Below are 18,659 nucleotides of genomic sequence, written 5' to 3'. Positions count from 1 at the left end.
TACAAAATATCTCTAGAAAAGTTCCATAAGTATTTGACTCATTTACAGCTTTAATGTTCACTTTGTTGGCTTTTACAAATGGTAGTGGTTAAGAGTGCTGTTTCCTAGGCCTGACCCTGTGGGCATATGAGGGTTATTTAATCTGTTTCCATGCTGGTAAGTGGGGTGAGAATAATTACTACCTTATAGGGCTTTTGAAGAATTAATTCATATAAAGCATTTGTGACTTGGTAAATAGTCAGTAAATGTTAACTTTTTGTTATTGTACCTTTACAAAATGTAAAGGTGAATATATTTATATAAATAAATTTCATTTTTGTTCATAGGACGATTTCAAATTCTTCTGTTTTGTTCCAGAGAACTGATAACTATAAAGGTTAAAAGGCAACTTCTGGATATTTATTACTATGAATCACCCTCAAACTTAGTAGATTAAAACAGTAATTCATCATTATTTCTCATAGGTCTAAAGATTGGCAAGTTTAGCTGGGTCATTTGTACTCAGGTCCTTAATGACATAGTTTAGGAAGCATGGTGCAATGACGATATATGGTAATCAGACCTTACATCTTTATGACACTTTGTAGTTTATAAATTTCTTGAGCCTTTTCTCTCTTTTGATCCTCACAACAATGTCATGAGGTAGATAGAGCAAATATTATTATTGGTATTTAGCAGATATGAAACTGAAGCCCAGGGAGGTTAAATGACTTGCTTAAAGCTTTGAGGACTTGTAGCATCTCAGTTCAGCAGTCTTTTTTTCATCATCTTTTCTGCATTGATCAGTCTTGTTTGGTCCTTACAGATTTGATTATTGACATAAAATCACAATACAAAGTGAGGGAGGATGTTTTTTAACTTGTCTTTTGCTACATAACAAATCATTCTAAAACCTAGCAACTTAAAACAGACACAGACATTTATTTGCTTATAATTCTGCCATTTGAAGAAGCCTTGATATTTATCTTAGCTCCATGTGGTGTTGGGTGGGGCATTATGGCTGAGGATAGAGTATCCAGGGTGGTTTCACTTACATGTCTGATACCTCAGTTGGGTAGTGGGATCAGTCAAGGGCTGGCTGAGCCCTGCATTCCTCTTCCATAGTCACTTATCCTCCAGAGCCCCTCCTGCTCCCCGTGGCTTTTCTTTACAAGCTAGTTAGACTGTTTTGTGTGGCAGCTGACTTCAAAAGTATAAAAGCAGATGTTGCCAGGCCTCTCAAGGCCTAGACTTAGAACTATCATGTGTCAGCAGGAATGGGAGAAATCGTTGGCAATCTTCTTTACAGAAATTCCATCACAGGTGCTGAATCTGAAGGTATTCAGATCTGAAGTGGTATCGACCACGATGTCTTTCGTTAGCCATTTCTCTTCATACTACTCTTCCATAGAGCTTAGTCTGAAAAGGTTGTAACGTGAAGACTGTGATTTCTTTTTATAAAGTAATGAGTAACTCTTAAATTCAGGATTTGGCAGTGTTAACTTCACTAAGTTCTTCACACAGGAAACCTGGACAAGCATGAAGAACTAGAGAAGCTTGTGGCAAGTTTCTTGGGAGTAGAAGCTGCTATGGCATATGGCATGGGATTTGCAACAAATTCAATGAACATTCCTGCTCTTGTTGGCAAAGTAAGACTTATCATTTATGAAAACTCTCTTGTATGTTGTAAAGCATTCAGAACAAGCCAAAGGCTGTTGTAAACTTCATACCAAACCTGGTCTGCCGAAAGATATATCTATCACAAATTTTTGAATAACAATATCACATGGAGACTTAGTGGAAGCTTTCTTGCTAGAACTCATGATTCTTTACTCTTCCATTAGAGGACTCTTGCCTTCGTCATTCATGTGGTTTGAAAGGGATTCTGATAAAAACCTCATAAAATGCTAACATTTTGAAAGAAAGAATGTTTAATTTGGAAGGTTGTTTAACAGGTGGTTTTTCCTAAGTAGAAAAATTTGAAAATACATAGGTACCCTAATACTTGTTCTTATAATGCGTGTTGCTCAGAGATAATATAGGCAAATTATAGGTATATATGTAAAGTGAAGGTAATACTATAGGTTAAAAGTAAGAATATAAGTTAATAATAGTGAAAGTTTAAAGCACCTGGGTGGCTCAGTCAGTTAAGTGGCTAACTCTTGATTTCGGCTCAGGTCATGATCTCGCAGTTCATGAGATCAAGCCTTCATCGGGCTCTGCACTGACAGTGTTGAGCCTCCTTGGGATTCTCTTTCTCCCTCTCTGCCCTCCTGTGCTTGCACTCTCTCTCTGTCTCTCAAGATAAGTAAATAAACTTAAAAAAAGTAATAATGAAGGTTAAAAGTAGTAGTATTAATAAAAATAATAATTTAAGAACTGTGTATTTTTTGCTCCCTTGTGGGTAGAGTTTGTAAGGGGGCAGTTAAGGAGAGAAGAGATAAGAGACTTTGTAAATCACATTTTAGCAGACTGACACTCTCAGCTTGAAAGGGCCCTCAAGGAATTTTATTTATTTTTTAAATTTTATTTTAAGTAGGCTCCACACTCAGTGTGGGGCTTGAACTCACAACCCTGAGATCAAGAATTGTATGCTCCACTGACTGAGCCAGCCAGGTGCCCCAGGTTTTTTAATATTGATATTTAGGAATTGTATATTGAAAAATTGGTAGATTACTGAGTTGGAAGACTTGGGTTTTTGTTTGGTTGCTTATATATTCAAATTTATTTATTTTTTTGTATATTCAAATTTAGCTCTATGACTGAGCATGTCACAGCCTTCCTTTTTTTTTTTTTTTTCTTTTAAGTTTTATTTATTTAAGATACTCTACACCCAAACCTGGGGCTCAAACCCATGACCTCCCAGGGTCAAGAATTGGCCTGCTCTTCTTTTTTTTTTTTTTTTTTTTTAATGTTTATTTATTTTTTGAGAGAGACAGTGTGAGTGGGGGAGAGGCAGAGAGAGGGAGGGAGACACTAGAATTGCCTGCTCTTCTGACTGAGCCAGCCAGGCACCCCGTCACAGACTTCCTGAGCCTCAGATTTTGCCTTGTAAAATGAGGTACTTGGACTAGGTTAACTGTAAAGTCCTTTTCAGTTATATAATGTATGGTTTCTTTTTTTTTCTTTTTAATTTTTTTTTTAACGTTTATTTATTTTTGAGACAGGGAGAGACAGAGCATGAACGGGGGAGGGTCAGAGAGAGAGGGAGACACAGAATCTGAAACAGGCTCCAGGCTCTGAGCTGTCAGCACAGAGCCCGACGCGGGGCTCAAACTCACGTACCGCAAGATCATGATTTGAGCCGAAGTCCGACACTTAACTGACTGAGCCACCCAGGCGTCCCTATAATGTATGGTTTCAAGGAACACATGGAACAAATAGAGAACAAATACCAAGGGAGGAGGTTTAAACCCAATTATATTGATATTATATGATATTATGTTAAATGTAAATGGCTTATATATTCCAATTAGAAAAGAGAGGTTGGGGGCATCTGGGTGGCTCAGTCATTTAAGCATCTGACTTTGGCTCAGGTCGTGATCTCACTATTCATGAGATCAAGCCCCACGTTGGGCTGTGCACTGATGGTGCAGAGCCGGCTTGGGTTTCTCTCTCTCTCCTTCTCTCTGCCCCTTCCCCCCACACATGTGCTCTCTCTCAAAATAAATAAACCTAAAAAAATTATTTTTTCAAAAAGAAAAAAGAGCTTGTCAGATTAGATAAAATTAAGTAGGTTTCTACCAAAAACCTACTTTAAAGACACAGGTTAAAAGTAAAAGGATGAAAGGAGATACAGCAAGCAAACAATAATTTGAAAAGAAAGTTAGAGTGACTATATTAATATAAACAAAGATTTCAGAGCAAAGAATATTTCTCGGGGTAAAGTAGAACATTGTATAATGATACAGGAGTTAATTCATTAAAAAGATAACAATTTAAAATATATCGGTACCTAAATAGAGCTTCAAAGTACATGAAGCAAAAATTGATGAAAGGAGAAATAGACAAATATATAATTGTTACTAGAGATCTCCATATCCTTCTCTGAATAATTGATAGAACTAGGCAGAAAATCAGCAAGGTTAGAGAACACTTGAAAAACATTACCAACCAACTTGACCTAATTGACATTTATGAAACATTTTACCCAATAACAGCAAACATTTACCAAGATAGGCCATTTTCAGGGCCATTAAACAAGCCTTAACAAAATTTTAAAAATTTAAATTATTCAAAGTATGTTCTCGATTCTAATGCAATTAAATTAGAAATCAGTAACATAAGGGGCACCTGGGTGGCATCCGTAAGTGTCAGACTTTGGCTCAGGTCATGATATCACGGTTTATGAGTTTGAGCCCCACATTGGGCTCCATGTTAACAGCTCAGAGCCTGGAGTCTGCTTCAGATTCTGTGTCTCCCTCTGCCCCTCCCCAACTCGTACGTGCCTGCTCTCTCTCTCAAAAACAAATTAAAAAAAAAAAAAAAAAGAAATCAGTAACACAGAGATACCTGGAAAATGCTCAAATATTTGAAAAAACATACTTCCAGATAACTCATGAGTCAAAGCAGAAAGGAAACATAGAAAATAATTTGAATGAAATGGAAGTGAAGCATATTATAATTTGTGAGACAAAGCTAAAGCAATTCTCAGCGAATATATAGTGTTAAGTGCTTGTATTAATAAAAGAAAAGTTTTGGGGTGCCTGGGTAGCTCATTTGGTGAAGCGTCCGACTCTTGATTTCAGCTCAGGTTGTGATCTCATGGTTCATGAGATGGAGCCCTGTGTTCCATGCTGACAGCTTGGAGCCTGCTTGGGATTTTTCTCTCTCCTTCTCTCTCAGTCCCTATCACCCCTCCCTTCAAAATGAAAAAAAATAAACATTAAAAAAAAAAAGAAAAACATTTTTTTTGAAGGAGAGAGAGACAGAGAATGAGGAGGGGAGAGGCAGAGAGAGAGGGAGACACAGAGTCTGAAGCAGGCTCCAGGCTCTGAGCTGTCAGCACAGAGCCCGATGTGGGGCTCAAGCTCACGAACTGCGCGATCATGACCTGAGCCAAAGTCAGATGCTTAACCAACTGAGCCACCCAGCCACCCCAAAAAAGAAAAATTTTTATGGAAACCAATTTGACAATAAATTTTATATAAAAAAAAAGCCACATTTTGAATCAGCCATCTAAATAAGGACTTTGAAAAAGAAGAGCAAATTAAAGAGTCCAAACAGAGGAAAGATAAAATAAAGGTAAATTCAGAAATCAATGATTTAGAAAAGAGACAATGGGAAAAATGTGTGAAACCAAAGATGGTTCTTTGAGAAAATGAATAAAATTGATAACTGTCTAGCCAGACTGGTGAGGATAAAAAGAAGACAAATTGCCAGTGGCAGGAATGACAGAGGGCACATCACTACACATCCCATAGACATTAAAAGGATAATAAGGACATTTTAAGAACTTTATGCCAGTAAATTCAACAACTTAGATACAGTGGACACATTCTTTGAAAGACCTAAATGTATGATTCTTTGACTTCGTCATGTTGATTATAATACACTCCTGTCCTGCATTTTAGCAGTATAAATCTTGAGATTCTTACTTGGAATTTCTCAGAATTTTTCACAGTAAAGAGTTAAATAATCTTGTTCTATTCTTCCCTGTATGTTCAGAAACTCTAATCATGTAGAATTAGAGATCTTATATACAGACACGGAAGGTCTTACCTTAAAGATTTATCTTTCAAATCAAGTATTTTAGTTGAAATGTTATTAAGTATCATTTAATCTATTAAAGGCAGGAACCAATACAATTTTAATATTTCTTTGAGTCTGATACTAAATTCTATGTGAGGTTGTTGATTATTCAGCTTCAAGGAAGGGGGAAACAGTATACTGTAGAATAAGAGCATGTGTTCTGGTAGCAGAAGCTTTGTAATGAATCACTTAGCATGCTTGTGACCTTGGGCAAGGTTTGTTAACTTCTCTGAAAGGGAATTTCCTCATATGTAAAGTGGGGATAATAATAGTACCTGCCTCAGAGATTTTTTTAATGAGGATTAAAAGTAATAATGCCTTTAAAAGCCTTAACATAATGCCAGGAACCTATTAAGTACTTAGCTGTTAACTGCTGACATTTAATTTTATTTTATTTTTGAACTAAGGGTGATAGTTCATGGTAGATTGATACACAGAAATGGTGAATAAGAATGTCTAAAAAGGAGGTAAGGGGCTCCTGGCTGGCTCAGTCGTGGAGCGTGCAACTCTTGATCTCGGAGCTGTAATGAGCCCCACGTTGGGTGCAGAGATTACTTAAAAATAAACTCTTAGGGCGCCTGGGTGGCTCAGTCAGTTAAGCGTCCGACTTCAGCTCAGGTCACGATCTCGCGGGTCCACGAGTTCGAGCCCCGCGTCAGGCTCTGGGCTGATGGCCCAGAGCCTGGAGCCTGCTTCCGATTCTGTGTCTCCTTCTCTCTCTGCCCCTCCCCCGTTCATGCTGTGTCTCTCTCTGTCTCAAAAATAAATAAACGTTTAAAAAAAAAAATTAAAAAAAATAAACTCTTAAAAAAAATACATAAAAAGGTAAATAACAAATCATATTGCAGATTTTGTCAGGAAAAAAAAATGAGCTGGAAAGAGAAGAAAATAAAATTGTATGGAGGGAAAGGAGGAGGATCCTTTTAAGGTACAGTGGAATGCAAGAGTGGCAAGTAAAGGATTTGAAGACTTGCAGAAGAGAAATTCAGAGTTTGGATGTAAATAAAAGCTTGTTGTTGTATACCTGAATATTTAAGTCAGTCACAGGACTGAAGAAATGAAAAGGCTGGAATTCTGCATCTACTTCTAAGTTAATTTTGCAAAACAAAAATATGTATACTTTTCTTCTTCTTGAAATTGATAGTTTTGCTGTTGTACAAGCTTTCCTTAATAAGATAGCATTATTCATGATTTTAGCGTTTTATAATTTGTGTAACTACATCTTTCCTCCCAGCTTCTTACCTTCCTGTGCTTGTGGTTTTGCAGGGTTGCCTGATTTTGAGTGACGAACTAAACCATGCATCTCTGGTTCTAGGAGCCAGACTCTCGGGAGCAACCATTCGAATCTTCAAACACAACAGTGAGTTTGATGTGGAATCCACTTCAGACTTTAGTGTTTAATATTTTTTGGGTTAGTGGCAGTGGTATCATTAGTTACATTAATAATAGAAAATCTAAATGAAGCATGTTGCGACATTTAAAATGTCCTTCTGGTCCAGTCTTTTAAAAGTTATTCTTGGGGCACCTGGGTGGCTCAGTTGGTTAAGCGACTGCCTCTTGGGTTCGGCTCAGGTCATGATCAATAGTTTGTGAGTTCGAGCCCCTAATCAGGCTCTGTGCTGACAGAGTGGAGTCTACCTGGGACTCTCTCTCTCTCTTTCTCTGTCTCTGTCTCTCTTTCTCTCTCTCAAAAAAATAAATAAACTTTAAAAAGTTATTCTCTTCCTCATTAGAAATAGAGGCTAAAGGAAGCCTTTTGGTACAAAATACAAGATTCTCCTTTTATTTGGCTTTCAACTTTTTCTAAATAAATTTTTTCAATGTGTATTTATTTCTGAGAGAGAGAGACAGAGTGCAAGCAGGGGAGGAGCAGAGAGAGGGAGACACAGAATCCAAAGCAGGCTCCAGGCTTTGAGCTGTCAGCACAGAACCCAATGTGGGCCTTGAATCCGTGAACAGTGAGATCATGACCTGAGCTGAAGTCGGCCACTTAACCAACTGAGCCACCCAGGTGCCCCGAGAGAGGCAGGGGAGGGCTTGTGGTGGGGGAGAGAATCTTAAGTGGGTTCCACACACAGCGTGGAGACTGATGCCTGACATGGGGCTCGAACCCCTGACCCTGGGATCATGACCTGAGCACAAACCAAGAGTCGGATGCTCAGCTGACCGAGGCACCCCGGTGTCCCCAGAGCATTTATCATTAACAGGAAAATTATGATCCTCATTAATGGTAGTACCAGCCAAGCTGTTTCTGGGCCTGTTAACCATCCTTAAGGACCAACAGAGCCATGAGAGCTAGATAATGTACAGACAGCTGATCAAGTCAAACAAAAGGCTAACTAATTGCCAAGCTTTCTTACCACATAGTCTCATGGATGCCACTGGCGTATTTTTAGCACACTACTAAGTTAAAGCTGTTTAACAAGCAGTTATTGAGTGTATCCTGGGTGAAAGGAAATGGAGCATGCGCATGAATTTTCCCTCCTATTTGCTTTTTAAGAGGTGCATGTATTTTTAATAGTTTATTTGCACTTTCTTGCTCAGTCTTTTATGTGTGTATTTCTGAATGACTCACTAGGATTAAAGATACAGTTGATTCTACGAATACAAAAAAAAAAAAAACTAACTGAATGGTCAGGTATTTAACATGAAACATGAGCCATTTCACGAGCATGCTAACCAACTCTGAATCACCTGTGCCACAGTTATTTGGTGGAGTTTTTGTGGTTTTGAACATTTATTACATTTCAGATTGTCATTCAAGCTAGCAGTAGCTCACCCATTTTGCCTTTTTCTGCTCAGTTCTGATTCCATAAGTTAATGTCCTTTGCTATTTGAGACACCCTTCCTGAATAAGAAACGTGTATTTGCATTTCTGAAATAAAGTTCAGAAAGAGGAAGGTACTTTGTGCTGAAATTCTTTTTTGTGTGATGTAGATATGCAAAGCCTAGAGAAGCTGCTGAAAGATGCCATTGTTTATGGTCAGCCTCGGACTCGAAGGCCCTGGAAGAAAATTCTAATCCTTGTGGAGGGAATATATAGGTAATCCTACTTTCCTATTCTTATCTTTTCTGATTTGGCTCCATGAAGTTACAGAATTTTTAAGCAGAAGGGAATGGTAATCTAGACCCCTCTGGAAACTAAGGAAACAATGTTTATGATTTGTTAAAATACCTGGAAGCAGGGGCGCCTGGGTGGCTCAGTCCGTTAAGCGGCCGACTTCGGCTCAGGTCATGATCTCACGCTGTGAGTTCCAGCCCCGCGTCGGGCTCTGTGCTGACAGCTCAGAGCCTGGAGCCTGCTTCAGATTCCGTGTCTCCCTCTCTCTCTGGCCCTCCCCCGTTCGTGCACTGTCTCTCTCTGTCCCAAAAATAAATAAAAAACGTTGAAAAAAATTAAAAAAATAAAATAAAATCACAGGCAGAGTTGTCAAACTATTTTAAAAAAGCAATAAACTGAAAAAATTAATAATAACAGTAAGTTGACAGACCAGCCCCTAATTTTGAGTTAAGAAGTCTCTGTATGTATTTTCTCCTGTCTTGCCAGCATGGAGGGATCTATTGTTCGCCTTCCTGAAGTGATTGCTCTTAAGAAGAAATACAAGGCATACTTGTATCTAGATGAAGCTCACAGCATTGGGGCTCTGGGACCTACAGGTCGAGGGGTGGTAGATTACTTTGGCCTGGATCCTGAGGATGTGGACGTTATGATGGGAACATTCACAAAGAGTTTTGGTGCTTCTGGAGGATACATTGGAGGCAAGAAGGTAAATGGGCCATGTGAATTGAGCAATTGAGGATAAAGGGACTGGTGATTAGACTTGGTAACTCACTTGTGACAGATAAGAATCTGGAACCCCGATGTGGAGACCCTGAATTTGTTTGTGGCTTAGGCTCACAGTGCCTTTGGGCTTCACAGTTCAGCTTAGGGAGTGACTGATAAACTAAAGGCGGGTTCTGTTCATTGTTTGTTGTTTTCTTATTTGAGCTTCGCTCTAAACTACACACTGGTCTGAGATACAGAACACCCTCTTGTATGAGAGAACACACAGTGGTGCTGCCTGTTTGCCACAGTCTTCTACTGGGTTTGAGTTGTGCCCACAGTTTCAAAAGTAGAGTTTATAATGAGAGCCAGTGGGAATAGAAGACCAGTTTCCCTCCCCTTGACCTCAAATGCATCTTGGGTGAGCATAGAGACAGGAAGAAAAAGATTATTTTGCCTGCTCTGGTGTACTACAAGGCATTGTATTTTTCAATTGAAAAATTATGTAATGAACTCTGAGGTTTTTGAGAATCAATGCGGTGTGATGGAAATGGCTGAATCATGAGACAGAGGCCTAGGTTTGAATATTTCCCTAACTTTGTGAGACCTTGGGCAAAGCATTTAACCTTCCCATTTCCTTATCACTAAAAACAGAGATAAATATGCCTAGTTTATAAGACTGTATAGTAAGGGTTGAAAAAATAATGTACGTCCATGTTACAACATGGATGAATTTGAAAGTTCACGTTAGTCAGTTTACATGAACTTAAAGAAGTCAGTCACAAAGGTCACATTGTATTATTGCTTTTATATGATATATCCAGAGCAGGCCGATTCAGAGACAGAATGTAGGTTCGTGGTTGCCAAGGGCTGAGGGAATGGGAGAAGCGGCAAGTGATTGCTGATGGGTATGAGGTTTCTTTCTGAGGTAATAAAATGTCCTAAAATTAGATAGTAGGGCCTGGCTCGCTCATTTGGTAGAGTATGTGATTCTTGATCTCAGGGTCATGAGTTCAAGCCCCATGCTGGGCATAGAGCCTACTTTAAAAAAATAAATAAAACAAGATTAGATAGTGATGAAAGTCGCACAGCTCTATGAGTATACTGAAAGCCACTGAATTGTATACTTTAGAAAAGTTAATTCCATCTCGGTAAAACTGTTATTAAAAAAAACTCTCCATGGTATTAGAAAAAAACACATCATTTGTTAGTATTTGTATGAGGTATGTGGTAGGAGCTCATACATATCTCTAATTCCTTTTTAAACCTTGACATTGGGAGGCTTAAAGCATGGACTTTCTCTTAATAATTGATTGCCTTTTAGAGAAAACTCATTATTAGTGGTTTTAGTCAAGGCTGATAGAGTTTTACCTCAAATTTTTGTTAATGGAACCAGGCTCACTTTGGAGAGTTTGATTGCTAAGATTTATTGCCAAACCAAAGGACTTGAAATCATACTCTGGGAGATCATTTAGGTATGGTATATCTTTGCTTTTGTGGGTTTTGAATAGTTTTTAGTGTTTTTGAAGTGATACACTATTTTTGTAGTCCTATTCTGTGTGTCCTTTTTGGGTTCTGATAACATGAGCTACTTTGCACATTTTATTTAAAGATTTAGTGAAGTTAAAAGGAGAGAATAGGGACATAGACCTGATTGTTTTGGACTCCTTGTAACTGGCATACAAAGTTTTTCTTCACTCAGTGAGATGGCTTTCCTGTTCTCATGAAAGACCCAGTGAATTTCTATTCTGCCATATTTATATTATTTTATAAATCTGTGTATCTGGAGGATATTTAGATTTTTTAATGTTGGGGGGGGCAGAGAGACAAGGGGACAGAGAGGATCTGAAGCAGGCTCTGCTCTGACAGCAGAGAGCCTGGTGGGGTGCTTGAACTGAGGAACCATGAGATTATGACCTGAGGTGAAGTCGGACACTTAACCAACTGAGCCACCCGGGTGCCCCTAGAGGATATTTAATACCTTTAAAATTGATGCTAGAGAACAGTCTTACTCTTACTCAGAAGTGTAAGGATGGGCTTAGCAGACATAGGGTAGCATGTAGATGATATTTTTTGTAATACTTAAAAGTAAATTATTGTGGGGTGCCCAGGTGGCTCATTTGGTTAAGTGTCTGACTCTTGGTTTCGGCTCAGGTCATGATCTCGTGGTTTGTGAGATTGAGCCCCAAGTCGCTGACAAGTGTGGAGCCTGCTTGGAATTCTCTCTCTCTCCCTCTCTCTCTGCCCCTCCCCTGCGTGTGTTCTTAAAATAAATAAATAAACTTAAAAAAAAAAAAAAAGGAAATTATTGTATCTAAAAAGCAATCCATATGCCTTGTTTATTAACACAGCATTGCAGATACGTTTATAACATTAAGTGGTATGTTCTCCAAATTTAGAGAGCTTCTTTAAAACTAGTTTTTCTTTCTTTCATGTTGTGGCACATTTAACAAACAAAACAAAGCCTGAGGCTGTTGCCATGTGTCAGATGCAGTTGTTGCTGGTGGTGTCCTTTGACCGATGATGCTGGTTGATCTTGAATCTCAGATTAGTGTCCCCATCCCCATGCTCTTGAAGGGAGGAAGAGTGCTTTCACCTGGAAGGAAGGCAGTGCTATCGCCCAAGGATTCAAGCTTTACCTCTAATGACTTGCTTCTGTGAACTCCACAGGAGCTGATAGACTATCTGCGAACACATTCCCATAGTGCAGTGTATGCCACGTCACTGTCACCGCCTGTTGTGGAGCAGATTGTCACCTCTATGAAGTGCATCATGGGGCAGGATGGCACTACCCTCGGTAAGTGTGTTTTCTTAGAAAATTTCCTATGTTCGGTAAATGCTTAGCAACCAAACATGCTCTTTTCTTGAACTTTTTTCCTCAAATGAGGAGTCAGGTCTACTAATGGGCAGAACTGGCAGGTGTGTGAGGCCTTGGTTGCTATGGGCACTTTTCAGTGTGTTTGGTACACATATGCCATGACAACTAGCCTGGCTTGCTTCCAGTTGAATTTTCTTGTCTACAGATGGTGACACTTTAATCTTACGATCTTACCTATCTTCATAAGTCTTAGGTAATGAGCCCCAGAGTCTTTCTCAAATTGTACAGTTTTATATGAAGATGTAACTCACTGTGTGTAGTGAGAATCTGTTCCCAATGTATTTAAAGTCTGCTGTTTGCATATATTAGTGTCCTTGATTCAGTGCCTTTTAAAAGAGTTTCTAATTTAAGAGTGGATAATAAAAGTCATCCTGGATTTGTTTATTCTGTCTTTGGTGGGATTTGTAGTCCAAGCTAGGTGCCCTGACATAAACATACTAAAATGAACAATAAATAAAATGTAGTACTTTCTATTTGGCTTTTATTCTGCATCACTAGAGGGCAGTATTGACTGCAGAAAATGTAGAACAATTGGGATTTTTGTTTTGTTTTTTTCACTTCTGAACTATTTCCATTGTGTGTATGAGACATACGTTAGTTTTGGTTGTTGCTTTTTTAAGTGCGTCTAAAATGAGTCTTATTCTTATAAAAGATCCTGCATTATCAGCCTTGAGCTGTCTTCATTTATATAATATTTTGTGGTAAGATTTATTTGGTTTGTACTGAAAAACAGGAAGGAAGGAGTATGTCTGATTTTGATTAAGGTAAGCCTGTTTTCTTAAATCAGAATTTTACCTTCATATTTTTTCTCATCTGTGATATAGCCTTATTATCTCTACTAAGAGATTTTTGTAAATGGATTTTGAAAGTGTTGGTCATTTTCAGTTTCATGAATTCATTCCTTGGGGAAGGAAATACTTCATTCATATTGTGAACACAGTATGGAGCCTTGTGAGTAACCCCCTGTTAACAGTATCTATGTTATCTCCTCTCCTTCCTTTATGGTGTTAATTACAAGTAGCATGTTCTGATCTGAGATATACATATATAGCTAGCAGTGATCTACCTCCTTCAGGTAGGTGCCATCAACCTTACTGATCCAGTATATGGACTGAGGTGACTGCAATGAAAGGCCAACAGCTATCAAAGTTAATTTTGGATAATTTTTTTGCCCTGTCCTAGAGCATGGATCTGTGTGATGTGTGACCTCTGGATAGATGACTTATCCATACCAAATAATGAAATCTAGGCTCTGCTGGCGGTGAGAAAATGAAATATGGTAATTAGCTATAGATAGACGTTGGGTTAGCACTCATTTTCCAGTTTATTTCTCGCCTCTCTAACCACCCCCTATGCGTAGTGGTGTGAAATAAGAGCTGTCTTATTATGCTCACAGATTCTGCAGGTCAGGAATTCGGTCAGGGCACAGCAGGATGGCTTGTCTTTGCTCCGTAATATCCAAGGCTTGAGCTTGGAAGACCCAAACGGCTGGGGAAGACTCAGATGGCTGGGGGCTGGGATCATCTGGAGGCTTCTTCCCTCCCATGTCACTTGGGCCCAAGTGTCTTGAATTCTGGGCTCAGCTGAGACTGTTGACCAGAGCACCTTCACATTCCCTCCCCGCGAGGCTGGGCTCCTTATTGCACGGTGACTGGGAATCCAGAGGGATGCTTCAGAGCAGGCATTTCCAAAGGATGTGCTGTAACCCCATGACCTTTTCTGATTTGTTGTTAACAAGCAGGTCACTAAGGCAATCCAGATTGCAGGGCGGGGAAATCAGACACCGTCTCAAATGGGAAGTGGGTCCAAGAGTTTGTGGCCATTTTTACAACTTGCCACTACCAGCTTTTATACATTTTAAAAATTACTCTCTAAAACTTTTAATTAGTAGTGACAAGCTTCTTTTGGTTACATTATTTCTCTGCCAAAATAGAGGATAATAAAAATGAAACCAAAAGTAGAGATAAATTCCGTATCTCTTAAATCCAGCTACCCAGTTTTAATTAAATATGACCTGATTTCTTTTAGATTTGAGTGTGTAAGGTAATGTTTATTTTTATGGTATCACTGAATGCATCTTTTCGTTGTCCTTGCAGAAGGAAAAAAGTGTGACTCAAGCAGCAGCCCTTTGACTATGCCTTAAAGTGATTTTTAAAAAGAGGTATCTGCAAGTAATTGCCTGAGTGTGATTTTATAATAGAAGTGGCCTCCCTGAGTGAAACTTAATCTCTTATGTTCGAGACATTGAATTTCATTCATTCCACAAACACTGAGTATCTCACTACGTGTTAGGCTCTGTGAATCACAATCCACAGGAAATGGGCTTACAAGCAGATCATTTGAGTGGAGTATATACTTGGGCAGTATTGGAGATGCAGAGGACAGTGTCTTGTTGTGTTAGTCTTGGAGAGTACTATAACAGAAAAATTGAAGTTTTACTATTTTACCAAATATTTGAGCGCTTGCTGTGTGCTAGGTGCTGTTTCTAGGCACTCGTGATTCATCAGGAATGAAACACCCCCAAATTTTTGCCTAATGGGGTTTCTAGTGAGGGAAACAGATTATGGAGTATGCTAGAAAATGGTGAGTACTCCGGAGAATAAGTAGAGAAGTTTCGAGGGACCCAGTTTGCAATTTTAAATAAAGCTGTCATTGAGAAGGCAAGATTTTAGCAAGAATTTGAGAGAAGTGAGGATTTGGCCCTGAAAAATCCAGGGATAAAAGGGCCTAGAGATGGAGGCAACTCTATGGTCAGGCAGACCAAGGAGTCCACTGTGGCCTGAGCATAATAGTACGAGTAGAGGGGTTGCAGGTGAGGTGTGGAGGATGGCAGTTCTGATAGGAGGCACACTTGTCTTGTTAAGGGTATTAGGGTGACACAAAAAAAACAGACACACTGGTTCTCTTTCCCTAGTATCAAATTCAGATTCTTGTCTAGTATTGAGTTCAGATTCTTATGAATCTGTGGCCTCACTAATGTTGGCAGGCTTCTGGCATGCTTCAGGTAGGTTAAAAATGTTATTGGTCCTTCAGGGGCACCTGGGTGGCTCAGCTGGCTAAGTGTTTGACTTTGGCTCAGGTCATGATCTCATGGTTCATGGGTTCAAGCCCTGCATCGGGCTGTGTGCTGACAGCTTCGAGCCTGGACCCTGCTTAGGATTCTGTCTCTCCCTGTCTCTCTGCCCCTCCCCTGCTTGTGCTCTGTCTCTATTCCTCTCTCTCTCTCAAGAATAAATAAGCATTAAAAAAAATGTTATTGGTCCTTCAGATTTGATGAAAAGGTACAGAAAATAATGTACCCATGATCTAATATTTTAATGATGTTAATATCGCACCCCATTTATCCACTTTTTAAAAAGAAAAAGATAGCTAAAACTCCCTGTAATGTCCCTTCTTGTTTCTGTTTCTCTCACCCATTCCCCAGAGATAACCACTATTCTGAAATTATCTTTCTGTACTTTTATGCTTTTACTAGGACCATATCCATGTAATGTTAAGTATCCCCCAGTGTTTGAAGGCTCACTCTTTGCTGTGATGACTTCCAAAAATGCTTATGGAATTTAACTGTCTGAATCAAAACCCCCATCATGTGCACACCATCAAAGATGTTTTCACTTGTGCACAAGTCTGGGGAAGAGGCTGTGGAGTGCACTTCAGTTGTATTTCTCCTCTTTTCCTGATAGGACCCGGTCCCTTGTCCACTTGTGTTGTAAAATGTGTTGTGCAATACCTCTTACCTTCCTTATATTACTAGTGAAAATGTCCTGTGATATGCAGGAAAGCCTATGAAGGAAATAGGTGAGCACAAGAGGCCCACAGATGTCCCTGCATTTGAAGAAAACGTGGGAGTGCTCATGCTCCTGGAGACGAGTGAATGCCTAAGTAGAAATATAATAGACTCCGTACTGGGCAGCATCACTGAATGATGCACGCTAGAGTACTTCAGTTGTTTGAGGGTTAAAATAGGTCATTGGTATTTTAGGTGCCTTCTATTTTATAGAAATTCTTGGTAGGCTGTTATGTAGATATTGAAGACTGTTTCAGTTTGGAGCTTTGGATGAGCCAGGAAAATGTAATTTTTCTTATTTTTGAATGATGTAATATACAGACTCTGCCGCCTGAAAATTCACAGTGTGACACACTTAGGAACAGACTGGATTCCAGTAGTGAGGACTGTCTATGGTATTTTCTGTTTTTAAATGTTACATAAGTTGGTCATATGAGGGAAGTTTTTCTGCCATTTATTTTGTTTGCTTAATATTGTTTGCATTATTTCTGTTGAGTGTGAGGTTCTCATTCATTTGTTTTTGCCGTTACATGTTCCACTTTGTATTACCACAGCTTCTGTGTTCATCGCTCTATTGATGGACATTTAGGTTGTCAGCTCTTTTTCGCTGTTGTTACATGGTGCTGCAGCAACAGTGTGGCCGAGATTCTTTATCTTGCAGTGATATTGGTGGACATCCTCAGAGGCTGCCAAATTCTTTCAGAAGTCCTTACAGCAGTTCAGTCTCCCATTCTAGTATATGAAAGTTATCATGTGCCCATTTCCTTGTCTTTGTAGATACTGTCAGTCCCTTTAATCCTGCACATAGGATCTGTGTGAAACAGAATCTCATTGTAGTTTTTATTTCTATTTTCCTGATCATTTGTCCCATTGGCTGGGGGTTTTTGTTTGTTTGTTTTTGTTATTTTCTTAAGTAGGTTCATGCCCAGTGTGAAGCCCAAGGTGGGGCTTGAACTTACAACCCTGAGATCAAAACCTGAGCTGAGATCAAGAGTTACTGAGCCACCCAGGCGCCCCTGTTTGTTTAGATGGGTATTTTTAAGAGTTCTTCATGTATTCTGGATAATAATTCTTTACCACTATTGTCTCTCAACCTGAGAGACATGGCTTTTCTTTAAATCTTCTTAATAATTTCACAAAACTTTCACAAAAGTTTTCATTCTTAATGCGATAGAATTTATGATTCTTTTCCCATGTGGACAATGTTTTTGTGCCTTAAACAATATTTTCTTTAGTCTGAGTCAAATATATCTTCTGTAAGTGTTTATTGCTTTCTTCTGTTTTGTATTAATTTGTAGTATGTCTTTATGGTTATATATGTATGTGCATGGCTTATTTTAGGGGCATTTTTCAGTTTCATCTTGGGTTATCTAGGCTTTCTAGAACCATGCATTTTAATATTGTACTGTTTTTCACTTTTTATGTGTTGAAGAAGTTTATCTGGAAGGAATCAGATTTACATAAGAGCTGCATCAGTATTTCTTTCATTGAATTTCCACAGTGCTGTGAATTGGAAATGGGGAGAGCTAAAGATAACCCATATGTGAGCTGAAGACACTTTTACATCATGACAGTGAACTTGCAAAGTGAAGAGCCTTTTCTCTACCTTGTGTCAGATATCTCATGTTTAACTTCTGTATAGGAAGGAGGGAGAAAAGGTCACGTAATGTAAGTGCTTGGTCCTGGCTTTGATTTTAGTTTTAGGGAATGTTGGACTAAGAAGCTGGCTTGCTTTCTTTTCATGCCTTACCCTCTAATTTTCTGATTTCTGTTATTGGATATAAAATATCAAGCATTATTTTGAATAAGTTCATTTTTGACATACTATTTTCTCCTTTTTATAAGATATGACAGTTCCTGTTTACTTGCACATTTTCAATCTCTGTTGTGTAAAGTTATTTCACCATAACTAGTCCTTGCTGTAGGACCACTTCAAACAGGATGCTAACCCAATGGAGTTCTGTTGCAGATGGGGCTGAAGGCAGTGAAGTCACTGGGAACTTGATTCCCTCCCTCCCTTCCTTCCTTCCTTCCTTCCTTCCTTCCTTCCTTTTTCTTTCTTTCTTTCTTTCTTTCTTTCTTTCTTTCTTTCTTTCTTTCTTTCTTTCTTTCTTTCTTTCTTTCTCTTTCTTTCTTTCCCTCTTTCCCTCTTTCTCTTCTTCTTCCCTCCCTTCCTTTTTCTTTCTTTCTTTCTCTTTCTTTCTTTCTTTCTTTCTTTCTTTCTTTCTTTCTTTCTTTCCTTCCTTCCTTCCTTCCTTCCTTCCTTCCTTCCTTCCTTCCTTCCTTTTTCTTTCTTTCTTTCTTTCTTTCTTTCTTTCTTTCTTTCTTTCTTTCTTTCTCTTTCTTTCTTTCCCTCTTTCCCTCTTTCTCTTCTTCCTCCCTCCCTTCCTTTTTCTTTCTTTCTTTCTTTCTTTCTTTCTTTCTTTCTTTCTTTCTTTCTTTCTTTCCTTCCTTCCTTCCTTCCTTCCTTCCTTCCTTCCTTCCTTCCTTCCTTCCTTTCT

At 38.9% G+C, this 18,659-nt stretch overlaps 1 protein-coding gene across 1 annotated transcript in view; it reads left to right on the top strand.

Moving 5' to 3' along the window:
- SPTLC2 (serine palmitoyltransferase long chain base subunit 2) overlaps nt 1-18,659 on the top strand; it is a 106,738-nt gene that overhangs the window by 37,828 nt on the left and 50,251 nt on the right. Inside the window, exons 5-9 of the mRNA XM_027066281.2 lie at nt 1,504-1,628; nt 6,997-7,090; nt 8,668-8,773; nt 9,278-9,497; nt 12,164-12,290. Coding sequence (XP_026922082.1) covers nt 1,504-1,628; nt 6,997-7,090; nt 8,668-8,773; nt 9,278-9,497; nt 12,164-12,290 — 672 coding nt within the window. The remainder of the gene's footprint in view (nt 1-1,503; nt 1,629-6,996; nt 7,091-8,667; nt 8,774-9,277; nt 9,498-12,163; nt 12,291-18,659) is intronic.

Source organism: Acinonyx jubatus, chromosome B3 (assembly GCF_027475565.1).
Source record: "Acinonyx jubatus isolate Ajub_Pintada_27869175 chromosome B3, VMU_Ajub_asm_v1.0, whole genome shotgun sequence".
Lineage (NCBI taxonomy): Eukaryota > Metazoa > Chordata > Mammalia > Carnivora > Felidae > Acinonyx > Acinonyx jubatus.
This window is presented reverse-complemented; position numbering and strand designations above follow the sequence as displayed.